Genomic DNA, 16,160 nt, shown 5'->3' with positions numbered 1-16,160 from the left:
CCATTCGTCTCGACCTATGAAGCTGGAAATCTCGAACTACTTAACCCGAGCCGTCTCAGATCTCATAAACAGTAGTGAGTCGCGGAAAACATGTAGCAGAATCATAGTCTACACTGTGCTGGTGATACCTTGCACCAAAATGACGGACGATTTGAGGGGAAATAGAATACAACGCGCATAGAAAATCGTCCCGTCAAAAAAAATTAACAGGTAAAGAGAAGCCTGTTCCATCATGCAACCTTTCATGTAACCCAGCATCCTCCGTCATTACGATCCCCCTTGACTCCGCTGGATCATGGCACGGAAGTCGTCGTTGGTCCTTCGGCCTTTGCCCCCCTCGCCAGGGGCGCTCGCTGTCGTCGTTGTCGTTGTCATCGTGGTATTCGTTGCTTGGATCCCGCGCTTCACTCCTAATCCTCCGCGCTTCCCACCCCGTCCTCCAGGCTGTGGCGGTCGCTTGATCGGCGTCGTCGGGGTGAGGAACGTGCTGCCTGATTTCCCCTTTGCCTTCGGTGCGGACACGGAGCCTTGACCCCGCTTCTCTGCAGATTGTTGAAGCATCTCCGACACCGTTCCAACGTGAAGTTTCCGCCCAGCGGTGATTTCCCGGCCTTCCAACTCAAGAGCAGCTTTGCCCGCATGGTTCACGTCTGCGAATTCAACAATCGCTCCTTGATGGTCAGGTCGCAGCACGATCTTCACAAGCTTTCCGTACTGCTCGACGAGAGCCCGGATGCGCGCATCATTTACCGTGTCAGGGACATTCATCAGGCCTAGAGTGCGATCCCTCCGCTCGCCGGTAGGCTCCTCTACCTCACCAGATGGTGAAGCTCCATTGGTCTCAGGTGCGGGAGATTGTGATTTGCCGACGCGAGAGATGACAGTTGCTGCAGTACGTTTTGCACCCTGGGGAGCCGATAGCCTCACCTGAAGGGGGCGAGATCGGAACTCTTGCTCATGTAACGCAAGCGCCGCAGTCGCCTCTTCTCTCGAACGGAATATTACATAGCCAAACCCTTTGCTCCCGCCGTCGACCTTCCTCGGTATGCGAACCAACTCCACCGCGCCGTACTTGGAGAATAACTCCTTGAGGTCATCCTCGTTGGCTTTCCAGTCGACGTTCGAGACGTGGACCTCACGTCCCTCGTATATAGGGCCATGGCGGTCTTGCTTGCGCGAGGGGTCAGAAATCTTTGCAACAAGATGGAGGCCATTCCCGACGGTGGACCCATCCAGCTCGGTGGCACTGTGTGCCCCTGCAGAAGTCTTGAACTGAACATAGCAGAAGCGCCTGTGGGTATTATACTTGAGGGACGGAAATCGAATGTCCACGATTTCGCCATGCTGTGAAGGATTAGCATGAGTAAATGGATATAAGGGGGACTGACGAACGGAACTAAACAGATCTTCGATGTACTTCTCATCGGCCGTTGGTGGGAAGTTGGTGACAAACAAGGTGGTCTCAGAACCGAAGTGCACCTCTATCGTGCTTTCATCAATGATCTTCTGGTCGCGGGTTTGTGCGGCCACCGCGTCATCCCGAGAATTGAACTCGACCATAGCCACCTCCGAGTTGCCGTCTTCCCCCGGCAACATCTTGACGCTATTGACCGTACCGCACTAGAAAATGTCAGTCTGACGTATTCGAGGACTCAGAGGACTGGAAAAGACCTTACATCGCGGAAGAATTGTCGCACTTTGTGCTCTGTAAAATTTTTAGGTAAGTTCTTGACGACGATGGTGGAATTTTCGCGATCGCGTCGAAGCGCCACAGGTTCGGCTTCAGCAGCCGCTACTGTCTCATTTGCTCGTACTTTTTTGGTTGGTAGGCCGTTCACGATCGATTCATCCTCTCGCTTCCTCTTTTCAGACTGGGGGACATCCGCTGGCGGTTGTGCCGCGGCCGGCGCCGTTGCTTGCTGAGCCTGCAGAGCTGCGGCATCCTGGGCCTCGCGGTCCCGGCGAGCAGTGATCGCCCTCATTGCCTTTCGGGTTTCTAGAAGGGCGAGCTGTAATTCCTCCGAGTCTTCATAGTCTTCGCAGTGAGCGACATAGGTTTGCATGACCTTTTCCGGCCAATCTAGATCCGTGCGCTTGATAGCTTGCTTGAGCACAGCTGTTGCAAAGCTGGGATTCGGGGTCCGGCGGGCAGCGTCTACGGTTGCCTCGCCCTGGACAAACTTGCTCCAAGATATCAATTCCCAGTGGTAGTATGTAAGCCAGAACTCGTAGCTATTGCCGCGGCGGCCCACTAGCCCCTTGAACGTTTCTCGTGCGCTATCCCAACTGCCACTCTCACTCAAATACCGGATGTAGATGCGCTCAAGGCGGAATAGCGGGTCACCTTGATAGGAACGGCCGTATTTCTTTTCCCCAAGCTCCTGGACGCTCTCGATAGCAGAGCGGATCCCCACTTCGGCTACATCCAGGTCCTCATCTGTGGCGTCCGATAAGAAAGCGCGTCGGCGAAGGTAGCTGCACCAGGACGTATGCACTTTTAGTACCTCCTCCATTCCGCCAACATCGAGTAAACCCGTGCTTGTTGCTTTGTGCTTGATATCCGCGATCTTGGCAAAAGACTGCCCTTCCCGTTCGGAACTCAATAAATACTGCGACCACAATGTCCCCGAACCGGGACAGTGTCGAGTTGCCCGATCTAGGGCAGATATTGTCGAAGTATACACGTTCCCATGGGTAGATTCATCAATGAGGAACATGATATAATCCTCCCACATATTCGCATCAGTCGGGAACCGCAGGACTGCACGTTGGTACACCGCGTTGACCAGGTCGAAGTTGGAGTTGCGTCGGCGGCGGTTGCGATTCCGCTCCCACTCGATATACTCGCAAAATAATTCCCATTCTTGTGCTCGGTCACCGGATTCGGTCGCGTTGCGGAGCCGAATCTCAAAATCCTCGCGGGCCGCATACTGATCCTTGAGCGGGGTAGCATATCGCCCTGCTGTTTCTGCCATAATATTCTCGTAATTTGCATTGTAGTAAGTAGAAATGAATCCCGAAAACGCCTGGAAGGTCTGGTCCCACGTTGCGTGAGGGGTTTGCAGACGGGTATCGAATAGCTCTCGGACTCGTGCGATCCTTTCTTGCGAGGGATTGCGGGAGAGGTCCCGCACTTGAAATTCTAGCAGCCGATCCCAAACCAAATTGCTGTCGTGAATCCTCCACCTCGTTGCATCGGCACCCCTCTGCCACGTGTCTAAAACAGCCTGCCATGTGAAGACTTCGCGGCCCACCAGTCTATCTTCATCCGACCATTGACTTTGATCCGAATCTCCGTGTGCTGAGTTGTACAGGTACAGCACCCATTCACCGTATATCGCCCAGAGTTTCGTACTTCCGTATTCTTCCTCGATTGATCGTTGACATAGCTCCATCACTGCAATGCGCTCCTCCACCGACGACGCCAGCATGCTCTCATCCTGAATCCATTCCGCCCAGAGATCTTCGCCCATAGCAAAAAGTTTGTCCATCTCCTCCCGAGCGGTCCTCATATCCTTGAGTAGATCGTACTTGCGGGGCTCACCATGGATATCTGGGTTGTTGGGAGGGTATACGTGGTTGATGAAGCCAGTGTGCAATAAGCGAACAAAATTGACATGAGCATCGTAGGACTGGGGGTTAACGTGAATTCGAGCAAATAATTCCGTTGCCATTCGCCGCGCATCAGGAAGCAACGAGGAATCCGCGTAGTTTCTCCGGGCGGTATCCCGAGGACCATCCGACATAGCAATATCAAAGGACGACCGTGGGGTCGGGGTGTTGTGGGAGATCTGGTTGACATTCGGATACATCGTTGATGGAGAAAGTTGGCTTTCATACGATTCCGTCCGTAGTACGGCAGGACTCGGCCGTGGCGGCTGGTGATGCTGCATGGAAGCGAGGTCAGCGAGTGTGTCCATGCCTGGCGTGGACGGCTGTCGAGAGGTCTCCGGCGGAGTTCCGCTTCCACCCCCCATATTAGGGCCCACGGCGGGACTCATCGATGAGGGCGGCGAGGGTTCAGGTATTCGAGATGGGGCGTAGACCTGCTGCGCGAGCGGGGATGAGGTCATGACGGGGCGGTTTGCAGTGGCGCGACCCTTTCGTAGGGGTTTATGGGAGGTTCCGGATGAGGAGGCGGAAGTGGTCCCGGAAGACGAGGACCCCGTTGCGGGCGCTGAGCGTCCGGAATGTGAGTTCGCGTCTTGCGGCGAAAGGAGCGAATTGATGTCCATCTTCAAATCTTTCTATAAGGAAGAGCCGTGAACAGAATGGGAAGGCGCCAAGAGGGGGGAGGGGGAGGGCCAGCAAGGCGCTGGTGGGCGGAAGAGGTTAAAGGAGAGAGAATGAGAGAAATTTAATCCTTCTAAAGAACAGCCCACAGTCTCCTCATCAGCGAGTCCATCTCCTGCTCCTGTTCCAGTCTATCCAAACTCTGCGACCGGTGGAATTTTGTCTCTTTAGAATGAATTGGGGCCCTCAAGCCACGTCGAGATGCGCAGGAACAGAAAGAGAAGACGGCAAGGCGAAGAAAAAGAAAAGAAAATAGCTCGAGATGATCTCTCTCAGGGACTATGCTCCTCTCCGTTCCCTTCACAGACGCAACTTCCGACGGATTCGACGGGTTAGCTCGTGTGAAGGCGACACGAAGCACCGAATCCCGAAGGACGAGACGGGCCGTCGAGACCGCTCGAAACGGAGGCAGGGAGGGCGCAGGAAAATAAGCAAGAGGATGCTCTCGAGTAGCAGAAGGAGCTACTTGGGGAAGACGAGCTGTCAGTGGCAGAGAATCGGAGGGGGGGGGAAACAACAGCGACGTACGGGAGAAAATGGACGCAAAAGTTCTTGAAAGATGTGGAAGGATGGAAGAAAAGAAGACTTCCGCCGCCAGAACCAGAAAGCAACGAACTGAGGAAGGATGAGAACCAGTGGATCGACGCTGGTGGAGATGGAGGTCAAGAAACAGTAGCACAACTGAGAAGCTCGGCAGAGGGAACGGAAGGAATAATGGCATGATAGTCTAGTTCGTTTCCTCTTCGGTGATGCTGCAATACGCTGGCTCCAGGATGTGTTTATTACTCTGATTCCTTCTGTACTCCTTTTGCAGTTCCCTGCAGTTTCACCTCACCTCTCGACTGGCATCATCAGCCGAGGATCTTGACTGCATCCCAAGACCCCCATCAGTGTGCAAATTCTGCTTCCCTACGTCATCCCAGCTGTGCGCTGAGCAAGACCCAGGCGAACCACAGATGATTATTACTCCTTTCTTCCGCGTACGCTAGCGCTGTGCTCTGGGCCCTCTGAGGTGAAGGCGCCAGACAAGCGCACAGACTTAGTTTCAAAGCCCTGCTGTTTGATGCACCGCCCATTTCCACGGCGGTCCACATTTCATACAAATGGACCCTCAGATTTTCAGCCCGCTTAAACGGAACCGAGCTTGACTTGAGCCAGCCTCTTGGAAACACACGGACACTCCTCACCGAGAGCAGATCCTCAGAAGCGACTCTGACGCGCTCTCAAAGTTGCCAGGTTGCAAACGCCCGGGGCGAGAAAGCATGATTCCTAATCGGGCTAACCTTGCGTTGCTCTGCAGGGACTCAACAGGGCCAGCCAAGGGAATTGGGGGTTCGAAGCTGGAGGGGCTTGCGATGAACTCGTACAACTGGCACGAATCGGTAAAGCTGAGTCATGTCCTTCGTAGACATAGGAACCCCTGAGAGAATGATAATCTGGAGCAAGAGCTTCGTCAGACAAATGTTTCAAGACCTCTGCCCAGCAGGCATCTTGTTGCAGGTCGATGCCTTGGAGCCATATGGCTAAGGCATATATACGGCACGGTCGAGCTGCCTCGTGCGCAAAACTGCAACACCAACTTTTTTCCCGACCCCGAAGCCGATCGCAGCTCCGGTTGTTGCTCGTCCCCATGGCTACAATGGGTAATTTTCACCCCTATGGGCAGCTGATCCGGTCAGGTATGTCAAATTTATGCTTTTGCGGATCGCTTGCATTTCAGTTGCCATGATCAATCCCATCTAACGTCTCGTTTCAGCTCGCACCGGCGTCACTTACGTCCCTCGCCGCACTTTGACTTACACGCCCATTTGTCGTGCTGAAGAAGGGGGCAATGGCCCAAATGACAAGCCCGAAACCCAGAAGAAAGGATCTACCCTTTCTTCCATCAAGAATTTCTTCTTTGGAAGAAAATCCGATGCCCCCAAGCCCACAATCACCCGCAGAACCGCCGCCCCCATGAAGCGAGAAGGTTCGCTGAGTGCAGACTCGATCTTCGCGGAAGATGAGTCAAGTCCCAAGTTAATTGCATCTGGTCGTACACCGGCTGCCCGCAAGCGGGCGGAGCCGTCAGCGGAAGGGGAAGAGGAGGAGTTGACAATAGAGACGCGAAATAGGATGAATATGCAGGCGGTGCTGGATCCGCGCCCTCAGGCACGAATTCGGTGGCAGCGCAAGATGGTTATTCGCGAGATTCGCCGCCGAGGGCGCCTAACAAAGGCGGAGAAGATCATGCGCGCAGAGCGTGAGTCGTTGTCCAAGTCACACTGGTTCAAGACCTCCATCAAAAAGTTGGGCCCGTTGGCCCGTCAGATAGCCGGAAAGAATATCGACGAGGCCATTCTTCAAATGAGATTTAGCAAAAAGAAGGCGGCCAAAGACGTCCTTGAGCATCTTCAGCACGCGAAGAACGTAGCCGTTGTTCGTTCGGGGATGGGGCTTGGCGCTGTTGGACCTGACGCAGAAAAACCAAAGCCAACCAAGATTACTCTCAAATCCGGCGAACGCATGACAATCACCGATCCCTCCTCCATCTACATCGCACAGGCGTGGGTCAATCGTGGCCCTTACGGTGTCGACTACGACCACCGTGCGAGAGGACAGATTAACCGTCTCCGCCCGCCACACACCTCTCTCTCCGTGCTGCTGAAAGAAGAAAAGACCCGAATCCGCGAATGGGAAGACCGCGAAGCCAAAGCTCTTCGTGAGCGCAAAACCCGCCTCTGGACACAGCTGCCTGACCGCAAGATTACCGGCCAGAATCAATACTACAGCTGGTGATCCGCACCTTGTTGTCCTGGCTGTTTGACCAGTATTACTTTGGCGTTTGTATTATTTAGATCTTTGGGAGCACTCCGACTGGGCCGGATTAGCATCTATTTCTTGCCCGTTTTACCCTGTCTTTAGATATGACTTCAGCATATCCGCTTCGACGAGCCGATCATACCGCCCGTTTTCCAGAGCTTAGCTACTCAATATGTACACTACGGAATATACACTACATAACCAAGCTCGGATCTATTTCTATCACCTCTTAACACAAAGCCAGTTATATCCGAGTCACGCCCAAACCCCCCTCAATTCTTAGGACACTCCGGCTTCGGCCACCAAGGCTCAACAACCCCCTTCTCCCCCTTCCCCTCCTTCCTCTCCCCCCTCACAAGAACCGGAATGACACCCCCAGTCTCAAGTGTAAACTTTCTATGCCCCACAACATGAAGAATACTCATGATAGCCCCGGAGTGCGTCGTCAACGACAACACGCTATTCCCATCCGACGCAAAGATATCGCTCAGGAGCTCGATGAAGCGCACGTCACGCGCGGAATCCGACTCCCGCAAGTCGGGAACATGAAGCCGGTCTTCCTCGCTGAAGCCGTCCTCAAAGACGTATTTCGGGTATGCTGCTTCAACGACGGATTTGGGCGAACGCGCGTCGCAGGTGTGCAGGCCGAGAGTTTCGCGGAGAAGCTGGATTCGTTTGGATACAGTCAGCATAAATGAACCATACATATCGGTGGATGTGGGAAGAGAAAGTAGATTGAATGAATGAATGAATGTACGTAACTTACCTCTTTAACCAGGGGCTGAAACGGCTCTGTGCCCCGCAACCCGGATTCCTCAAACGAGACCCTCGCCGTCTCGCAGCACCTCCTTAACGGACTAACATAGTAAGACTGGGGATGCGGAATCCCCTTCTTGATCTGCGCTTTCCATGTCTCATTCACCGTGCGGGCTTGAGAGATGCCGACGTCCGTAAGGAGCGCGTCGAACCAGGTGAGGTCGTCGTCGCCATTGAGGAGGGAATAGTGGCACTGCACACGAATACTTTGTTAGCTCTATATTCCCCCCCTTTTACGTTTATCCGACGTCTTGTCTGCGCAATGGACAGTTGGATCAGAGAGGCAGGGGTGCGAGAAGGCAGGGGGAACGGGGAAAACATGCATCCCACAACACAGTCCCGTACCGTGCCTCGCCGACATTATGAACGCCCTGTCCGTGGCGGCCCAGGAAGAGGAGCTTATACTGCGTGTCCGGCGGCGAGTGCCTGTTCAGAGCTTCTATATAATACGCCAGGCGCTCCCATTGCGTCTTCCCGTTGTTCGGGTCGAACTCAGCGTCGGAGGGGTAGGCGCGGGGGATGAGGCCGAAATCCGTGGATGCCTATATCCGTTCCAATCTGCATTAATGACTCTCGACAACAGCAACACTGTTATGTGTTTGGGGGGATCAGGAGGTGCTCACGAAGTCGAACTTGCTGGCATCTGTTGTCTCCTCGTCCTGGAGGAATATGCCTGTCACGGTTGAGAAGTGGTAGTGGAATTGCGGGGTTTGGTTTGGGTTTGCCATGTCCCACGGTTGCGGGAGTGGCTATCTTGGTAGAAGGGGAGGAAGGTTGGGTTTCGATCCGAACTACGGATGAGTCTGAAGACCAAATAATATGGGGGCTGACAAGATGACTGCAGAAGAATACGGTAAGTCATTTTGGCGCCCTTTTGCGGGGCTATAACGGCTTTAACGTTTGGGACTGTTACCAGAGAGGGATACGGGATTCTACGAAAAAGAAAGATTCGCCTCCTCAGAGGAGATTTGTGGTGTGTAACAGCAGAGCATCTATTAGACTCAAGTGTCGAGATTCTTTTAGACATCAACCACCAAGAAGTAAGCCACAAAAGAGAACCACAGTAGGTATATGAAAGCACCGCTAAACCCGGAGAATCAACCTAGTGCACTGACCCAATAAGCGCAATCAAACAGTTGCAAAGACGAAATACTTCGCCTTAGAGTAAATCTGGGATCAAAAGAACCCCAATCTCCCCCTAGAATGCATATATAGTGCGGAAGAGAAGACGAAAAGACGACGAAGGAAAGATCCTGCCAGGGAGGATACTGTTGTTGAGCTCTGCAAGAAGGAGAACACGCCAACTGCGGTCTTGGGCGCGCATGCGAGTGCGCCTCCACGCTCCGTTCGTGGAGAATTCGTGGCTTCTTGACGGTATACATTCAATGTGCCATGACTGACACAAGGTGTGTTTGTCAGTGAATCCACTGATTCGCGTGGAACTTGGCGAGACCGCTCTTCGCCAAGTCTTAGTCTGAGATGTTGCGTATTTGTGCTCTTGTCTCTGTAGAGAGCTAGAAGGTTGGGTGATCCCAGGCCGCTTGGAGTAAGTGAACCCTTGTTCGACGCCATTACTCTGTCGTGTCCAGGGAACGAAACCGGTAGCGTAGAGAGCTCCGGCTTTTGTGCTCTGGTCGGCTGCCTTGCAAGCGGTCTCAGTGGTCCGACATTGGCAGACTGCGCCGGGCTCTGGACAGAGCATGGTGTCGAAGCGTTACCCCGAACACGCTCGTGGTTGGTTCGTGAACCAGGTGTATTCGCTAGACCGGTCCATGACAGTGTGGTGGAATTCAGGTGCGCGGATGCCGCCTTCTCAAGGCAATTACACTGTTCAGTCAGTATAAGTCGCTCGAAGATGCTCAGCTTATGACAGACTTACTCTCTTATGCTGCTTGCGGTGCTTCTGGCAAACGCCATACTTCCGAGCTTTGATGTAGTTCTCTCTTTGAGCTCTTGACCTAGGCTTTTGCTTCCTTGGTACATTCGTGGTGGTGTTCATGTTGAGATCCAGCACCAACTGCATCGATGCAGCTCCAGGCTCTGGCCCAGATGCGGGTGATGATAGCTTCTGGGTTGAGTCGGAAACAGGGGAGGCGGTCGACGTTGTGCAAGAGCTCTCAAAAGGCATGGTCTCAAATGAGGATTCAGACAACTCCGGTGAAGAAAGCTGAGTACTTGAGGAAGGAGCAGTAAATCCCGGTGGCGGACTATTTTGAAGACGTTGCAAGTGCAGGGCAATGGATGCATCGCGCCGCTTCTCTTTCTTGGAGATACAGCGCGTGTCCAAGGCCGCTTGGGACTCTACCATATACCCAAAAGGAGGCTGTGACCCAAGATTTTGCCCATCAGACAACCAGGAGCTCTCGAAAGCAGGGTCAACAAATTGATCCTGGGAGGATATGGGTTGGAGAATGTCGTTAGGATTGATGAAGTGCTGGAACGAATCCAATGCAGGCGGTGCAAAGCCTTCGATGGAAGCTTCGTAGCCCGCTGACTCAGGGAACATAGCCTGTGAGAATATAGCGGGATCAGAATCCCAGTTCTGAAACTCGGCATCGGTAAACGACTGCTCGAGATCGCGGGGTGATATAGATTCCACCGAGGTGGGATTGCTGTCTAGATAACCAGTGGGTAGTTGGAACAGGCTATCAAAATCTAGCCACTCATCCTGGCGATCAGAGAAGTCCATAGGGTAGCGCAATTGATCTGTAGACATCGTGATCAAGGTATACAGCGTACACTTTCACTTAATGCGATTGAACGAAGTGGCGGCCTGAGGCTGATAATCGAATGTAAAGTGAAGCTCGGTGGAAAACGAGCACCGATTTTCAGTCACGAAGGCCCTTCGAGCACAAGTAAAATTAAAACGAGAGTTCGCACGAAGGAAGCGCCTGATCGCTGAGGAAGAAGACGAGAATTTTTCACTTTGTCAGAGAGGAAAGAAGACGAAGCAGAAGGTCAATATCTGGGGGAATGCCTCCAGGGCTCAGCCCAAAACCTCCCAAGATCGCGCCATTCCCTTTTGAGACCCCGAAAGCCCTCGTTCCCGGCAGCCAATGAGAGTCGACCATGAGAGGTGGCTCAGCACAGGCACCAAGGTGTCGATCGATACTCCAATAATGAGGAGAGCGTGGTCGCAAAGATGGGTCGGAATGAGTCAAATGGATGACTGGAAATGCAACATTCAGTGGCATCCATCCATGCCTGGGCGGCTTCCTCGCAGTCCCAAAACATTTGGCGGTGTTTGGGGCTAAGCCTTTCTCGGGACTAGCAACCCCAGGTGAACGGCACCTTTGTCTCGGAGTCGATCCAGAGCTCATCGCAGGAATGCTCGAGCCTAGCCAAGAGGAGAGAACGGCCCCGCAGAGAACACCTTCCCAGATTCCATTGGACTTGAACAACTCTCTTCAGAATCGCGTGCTGGTCCCTAGATACCTGGATCGGTAATAGAGACAACACATATACAGTTTAGCATTCCAGAAAGACTTGGTGATCTAATGTCATACAACGCCGTGAAACAAGGAAATGACCGTGGGACTAAAGTACAACTCCCAACAAAGAACAAAACACCCCGTTCCGCAACTTACAAGTCGGGGTACGAGACTTTTAAACAGGTATCAACAACTCCAGTCTGAATCATTTGTTTGACCATCTCACGCCTGCATAGCCTGCTTTGGAAGTTCCTTCGCCGTTCCTGCGAGATCTGTGGCGGGGGCAATCCTCTTCGATCTGTAGTTCTTGATGGCGGCGGTCACGGCATCTTCGGCAAGGAGGGAGCAATGCACTAGAATGCCATGATTAGCCAACATCCCGATGAATTCGAACTGGGGTTGAAAAACTTACGTTTGACAGGTGGGAGGCAGAGTTCGGAAGCGATATCGGTGTTCGAGATCTTGGCAGCTTCGTCCACTGACTCCATGATTAGTAGTATTCGGGTGCGGGCTGTCAAGAAAAACTCACAGGTCTTGCCCTTCAGAAGGGTGGTGAGATAGCTCGAGCTAGCAATGGCCGATCCACAGCCAAAGGTCTTGAAACGTGTCTCGGTAATTTTTCCAGTCGCCTCGTCCACTTGAATGTCCAGGCGGATAACATCGCCACAGGCGGGGGCGCCGACGAGGCCGGTGCCCACATCCATGGATTTGCGGTTGAGGGAGCCGACATTGCGGGGATTCGAATAATGATCAATCAGTTTGAGGATGTTAGCCTTCTGAGCATAGCCGAGGTCATGACGGGGTACATATCTTTCTCGTGGTAGGCTCGGACCATGGAAGGGGCAACAATGTTGCGGCCGGCAATACCGGGGCGGAGCGCACTGGTCGTGCGAAGAGCATTTCTAACAGAATGCATTTTCGATGGTGTGGTGATATCCTGATGAGCAACGGGGTGGAGAGAGTTTGTATTATGTTGGTGGCAGAGGAGTTGACGTCGGTTCTTATCAGATCCGCGTAAATTTGTGGCGACTCTGCTTAGACATAGGTCAGGTGAGTAATCTTCACCCAAACAGGTCTAGCCGCATCATGTAATCGTATTTGGACCAATCACTCACAAGGAATTTCCCGAGCTCACCGCTTGGCTCCCCGATGTCCGAGCCCGATGAAGGAGAACGTCCGAACCTCCGCGGAGGTAGGTTTGGTGTGGAGGATCGAGGTCTCGTCTCCCTCAGGAGTCAGGACCATTCGAATCGAGATCAGGATTGGTTGAAGTGGGCGAACTCACCAAGCATCAGCTGCACACTGAAAGGGGATTGACACCATCTTTTTTCATCTTTCATTCATTTCCCTCATCATAACTCTGAATAACTTCATGCTCGTACAACAAGCGTGTCACTAAGCCCATCCACAGAAGCAGACAGCAACAATCACAAAAGCCATGGCACACCGCAACACCGTGCCGCTTCTTCCAGGAGATCTCGCCGCATCCGAGACCCAGGGGGGGTCCGTGCTGTCGAAGCGCACACATACCGTCAGAACATCGGTTGACGTCCCCGCCAGGGAAGTTCTCGCCTCCTCATCGTCGTCGGAAAGGCCCCCAAGGCTTGTATCATAGCTGGCGAGAACTCCTAAATCAATACCAACGGAAGAAGCAAGGCGGGCGCCACTTTCGACGCCATCTTGGGTCCTAGCCACAACTTCACAGTCCTCGTTCACCTGAGAGACTGGGGTGATAGTCACTGATAACTCCAGCAAGGTAACAAAGGCTCCTAAGCCACCATCTACATCCCAATCATCATCGTCGGTACTTGTACTGGCCCCAAGAAGAAAATGGTACCCTGAAAGCATGGGGGCTGAGTCTCAATCCTTCCCTCTTCGTATCCTCCACCTATCACCTCTCACCCGTCAACAAAGGATTCATCATGCAGAAAGCAATCCTTCCCAAAGGAAACAAGAAGCCGAAGACAGGGCCTTGACAGCACTCTCCTTGGCCCCATTACAAGGAGCAGATGCTCCCGACTCGGACACAGGATTCGCTCGTCTTCATATCCTTGATGATGGTGCATCATTACATCCACAGCCTGGCTTCCCCGACTTTGACTGGAGTAATGAATGGCCAAGCTCGTCAGCAACCACGCAAGTATCAACCTGAATGTCATGGCAGTCTCGACACAGGCTATCGTGAATTTTACTACCCATCAGCCATTTATTCCCTTGCCGACCTCTCGGGTTACCGTGGTCCGTGCGTAGCATCGACGACTAACGTTTCTCACCCCAATATCAATCGCAGCGCCGAAACAATCAAGGTCCCCTGCCCATGTACATCCCTACCCGGGCGCGCACAGATGAATATAGCTGGGACGTACACCTCCAGAAGCTATACCCTGGCAATTCTCTCATGCGCTTGGCAGCCTTGCGCCGAAGGTTTGCGCACTGCCCGTTTGCAGGATATACTCTGGCGGGCGAATCCTGTCCTTCCACGCCTTCAGGAGGATTAGAAAATCGTTCAGCAGCCTTGTTTCGAAATACCGTGGCTCTGTGATCCATAGCTTTGGGAATTTAGGGTGGTCGTTTCCCGGTCCTTCTGCATGTCTGCAGGATCTGTACACCACAATCGGGGGACATGCATTAAAATCCAAAGTCGAATTTCCGCGGGATGTCTCCTTGACCTGTCAGCAGGGTCGACAAGGTCGGCATCTGCTCTTGACGAGGCTCTCCTGCACCTCGAGCCTGGGATTCCTCAATACAAGGCTGGAAAGCGTCAAGCTCAGACAAATGAATCATACCCAGGAGGACGGGAATCTGGAGGAACTGGCTTTACCACCCCGTGTCGAGTCGTTTTACAGACGGTACCTACTGTGTTGGCAAATTCTGGAAGACGAAATTGCAGGAGAAGAGTCCACGACTGCCTCATCTCCTGGAGCAGAGAGACTTCGCTTCCGGATTGCGACCCAATAGAACCACCTCTGGAAGGACATCCACCGCAGAGAGTTTCCTTCAGGATCTCTTCCGTTTAGTTGGAGCTCCTGCTCGTCTCGCCGCCTATCATCTGAGTCTACCAACCACCCAGGCCGAGCAGCGGGTATTGTGGACAATCTGACGTCGAGAGGCTGTTCATGGATGCCAGGTCGGCTTATGCTTCAGGTGGGCGCTGTATCTGCTCAAGCCGTCCCGTTTTGCATCGAGTTTCCAAAACGTCGAATAAAGAGACAAAGCCAACAAAGGATTCGAAACAACACTAATGTAGGTGAAAGGCGGACTGTAAGGTTGTCACGGTGAAAGAGGTGAAAGAGTTGCAAACTCTCCAACAAACAGAGCCCAGACAAGTCTCGACAAATTCGAAGGAGATCATTGTCACGCTCGACCTTCTGTAAAGTGCTATTATTAGGTAGACTTTCGAGTGCGAGAGGTCATTTCTTTTGTTATATCTCATCGATCCGCCCCAGCCCAAATGTTGCCATTCAATTTCCCCGTCACCAGACCTAATTGTCGACCCAGAGCGATCACCATGTCTGAGCTAACACCCATAAGCACGACCTTCGACCCAAACAGAAGGCCGCTGCGTCGAAAAAGGACCAGCGAAGATGATGCAGAAGGTGACGACATACATAAAAACAAGAAACGGATGCGCATTCATGCTCTCAGACCCACGCTGCAAGTAAAAGTCCATAAATTGGTCACCGAGATCCTCGCATCTGTCTACTACGATATCAACTACGTCTGCATTCTGCGCAACAATATCAGATGGGACCCGAGCCCCGAAAATCTAGCGCAGTACCGGATACACTTCCGAGAGAGTGCCGCACTCATAGACCGAGTTGTCAGCTACACACTCGATTCGAGCCTTCACGCCGACCCGAGAGGGACACTCCGTCGACTACAGGAGTTTGTCATGGCATTCGGGTGGAAGATGCTTTCCATCTGCACGCTCGCTGAGGGCTTCCGACGGGCTTGCCGAGAACTGCGCCATCCGGTCATCTGGAAGGAGTTAATGGAGAAATTCAGGGGTAACAAATGGAGCATCGAGGTCTTCGCGCGCTCTCGCGATCTCGACTGGCGCGGCCCATTGCTCAAATACGCCAATCTCGGCCTCCCAAAGCTCGAGAACGACCTCCGGCCGGCCCGGAGTATGTGGGAACAACACCCGCACCACATCCTCCAATCCATCAACAAAAAGGTCCGAAGACCCTGGTACAACGGGGACAAGCAAATCCACATCAATGAGCCCCTCCTCGATCCGGAGAAATGGGGCGGGAAAGTCGCAGACCCGACTCTCCGCCGAAAATGTGACGGCCGGTGCGACCTCTGCGGATCCCGAGAGATATGCGACTGCGAGGTCGACTTCTCAGCGGGGAGCCTAATCGAGCTCGTCGAGCGCCCGGTAACGGGGACAGGCGTGCGCGCTCTCACGAATTTCAAAAAGGGCGACATCCTCGGCCTTTTCATCGGCGAGCTATGCCCGCCGGAGTGGCCCGAGGACTCGGTTTATGCGCTGGCGCATGTGTCGAAGACGGCGCCGGATGTGTCTCTCGCGACCATTTCGCCGCGTAATTACGGGAACTGGACTCGGTACATTGCGCATTCCTGCAATGCGTCGTTGGCGTTTCAGTCGAGGACGATTGGGAAGAGGACTGTGACGACGGTGGAGGCGGTGCGGGATATTTCCGCGTTTCAGGATCTCACGGTGGACTATGGCGAGGGGTACTGGAATGGGCGGAAATGTATGTGTGGGGAGGCGAACTGTGTCAGTAAGGAGGCCGGGGAGGCGTGGTAAACATGATGGCTATGACGAGTAGTAGTTGTGCTACTGGGCTATTC

General features: G+C 53.2%; 7 protein-coding genes across 7 annotated transcripts; 3 read left to right on the top strand and 4 right to left on the bottom strand.

Moving 5' to 3' along the window:
* Positions 1-135: 135 nt before the first annotated feature.
* BJX67DRAFT_45159 (U6 snRNP complex subunit PRP24) lies at positions 136-4,689 on the bottom strand. Its single transcript, XM_071035020.1, has 3 exons — positions 1,677-4,689; positions 1,393-1,620; positions 136-1,344 (listed from the first exon to the last, which is right to left on the bottom strand). Exons 1-3 carry the CDS (start codon positions 4,233-4,235, stop codon positions 268-270), a joined length of 3,864 nt encoding a protein of 1,287 aa, XP_070887534.1. The 5' UTR covers positions 4,236-4,689; the 3' UTR covers positions 136-267.
* Positions 4,690-5,923: 1,234 nt separating this feature from the next.
* On the top strand, positions 5,924-7,071 carry BJX67DRAFT_379930 (mitochondrial 54S ribosomal protein uL22m; the record flags this gene model as incomplete). The annotated part of the gene is made up of 2 exons (XM_071032685.1): positions 5,924-5,972; positions 6,050-7,071. 2 exons carry the CDS (start codon positions 5,924-5,926, stop codon positions 7,069-7,071), a joined length of 1,071 nt encoding a protein of 356 aa, XP_070887533.1.
* A 296-nt stretch (positions 7,072-7,367) lies between these two features.
* On the bottom strand, positions 7,368-8,639 carry BJX67DRAFT_379929 (phosphoglycerate mutase family protein; the record flags this gene model as incomplete). Its single annotated transcript, XM_071032684.1, has 4 exons — positions 7,368-7,760; positions 7,862-8,104; positions 8,271-8,453; positions 8,535-8,639. The coding sequence occupies 4 exons, from the start codon at positions 8,637-8,639 to the stop codon at positions 7,368-7,370; spliced, it is 924 nt and encodes a 307-aa protein (XP_070887532.1).
* Positions 8,640-9,036: 397 nt separating this feature from the next.
* On the bottom strand, positions 9,037-10,729 carry BJX67DRAFT_45010 (uncharacterized protein). Its single transcript, XM_071035018.1, has 2 exons — positions 9,791-10,729; positions 9,037-9,738 (listed from the first exon to the last, which is right to left on the bottom strand). The coding sequence occupies exons 1-2, from the start codon at positions 10,625-10,627 to the stop codon at positions 9,088-9,090; spliced, it is 1,488 nt and encodes a 495-aa protein (XP_070887531.1). The 5' UTR covers positions 10,628-10,729; the 3' UTR covers positions 9,037-9,087.
* Positions 10,730-11,397: 668 nt separating this feature from the next.
* BJX67DRAFT_45008 (putative iron-sulfur cofactor synthesis protein (Isu1)) lies at positions 11,398-12,336 on the bottom strand. The gene is made up of 4 exons (XM_071035017.1): positions 12,153-12,336; positions 11,872-12,099; positions 11,755-11,820; positions 11,398-11,695 (listed from the first exon to the last, which is right to left on the bottom strand). Exons 1-4 carry the CDS (start codon positions 12,256-12,258, stop codon positions 11,565-11,567), a joined length of 531 nt encoding a protein of 176 aa, XP_070887530.1. The 5' UTR covers positions 12,259-12,336; the 3' UTR covers positions 11,398-11,564.
* A 784-nt stretch (positions 12,337-13,120) lies between these two features.
* On the top strand, positions 13,121-13,978 carry BJX67DRAFT_45005 (uncharacterized protein). Its single transcript, XM_071035016.1, has one exon. The coding sequence runs from the start codon at positions 13,352-13,354 to the stop codon at positions 13,838-13,840; it is 489 nt and encodes a 162-aa protein (XP_070887529.1). The 5' UTR covers positions 13,121-13,351; the 3' UTR covers positions 13,841-13,978.
* An 872-nt stretch (positions 13,979-14,850) lies between these two features.
* Positions 14,851-16,116, top strand: BJX67DRAFT_371266 (SET domain protein; the record flags this gene model as incomplete). The annotated part of the gene is made up of 1 exon (XM_071031058.1): positions 14,851-16,116. The coding sequence occupies one exon, from the start codon at positions 14,851-14,853 to the stop codon at positions 16,114-16,116; it is 1,266 nt and encodes a 421-aa protein (XP_070887528.1).
* Positions 16,117-16,160: the final 44 nt, after the last annotated feature.

The sequence above is a fragment of the Aspergillus lucknowensis genome (assembly GCF_044049455.1).
Source record: "Aspergillus lucknowensis strain CBS 449.75 chromosome Unknown BJX67scaffold_13, whole genome shotgun sequence".
Lineage (NCBI taxonomy): Eukaryota > Fungi > Ascomycota > Eurotiomycetes > Eurotiales > Aspergillaceae > Aspergillus > Aspergillus lucknowensis.
This window is presented reverse-complemented; position numbering and strand designations above follow the sequence as displayed.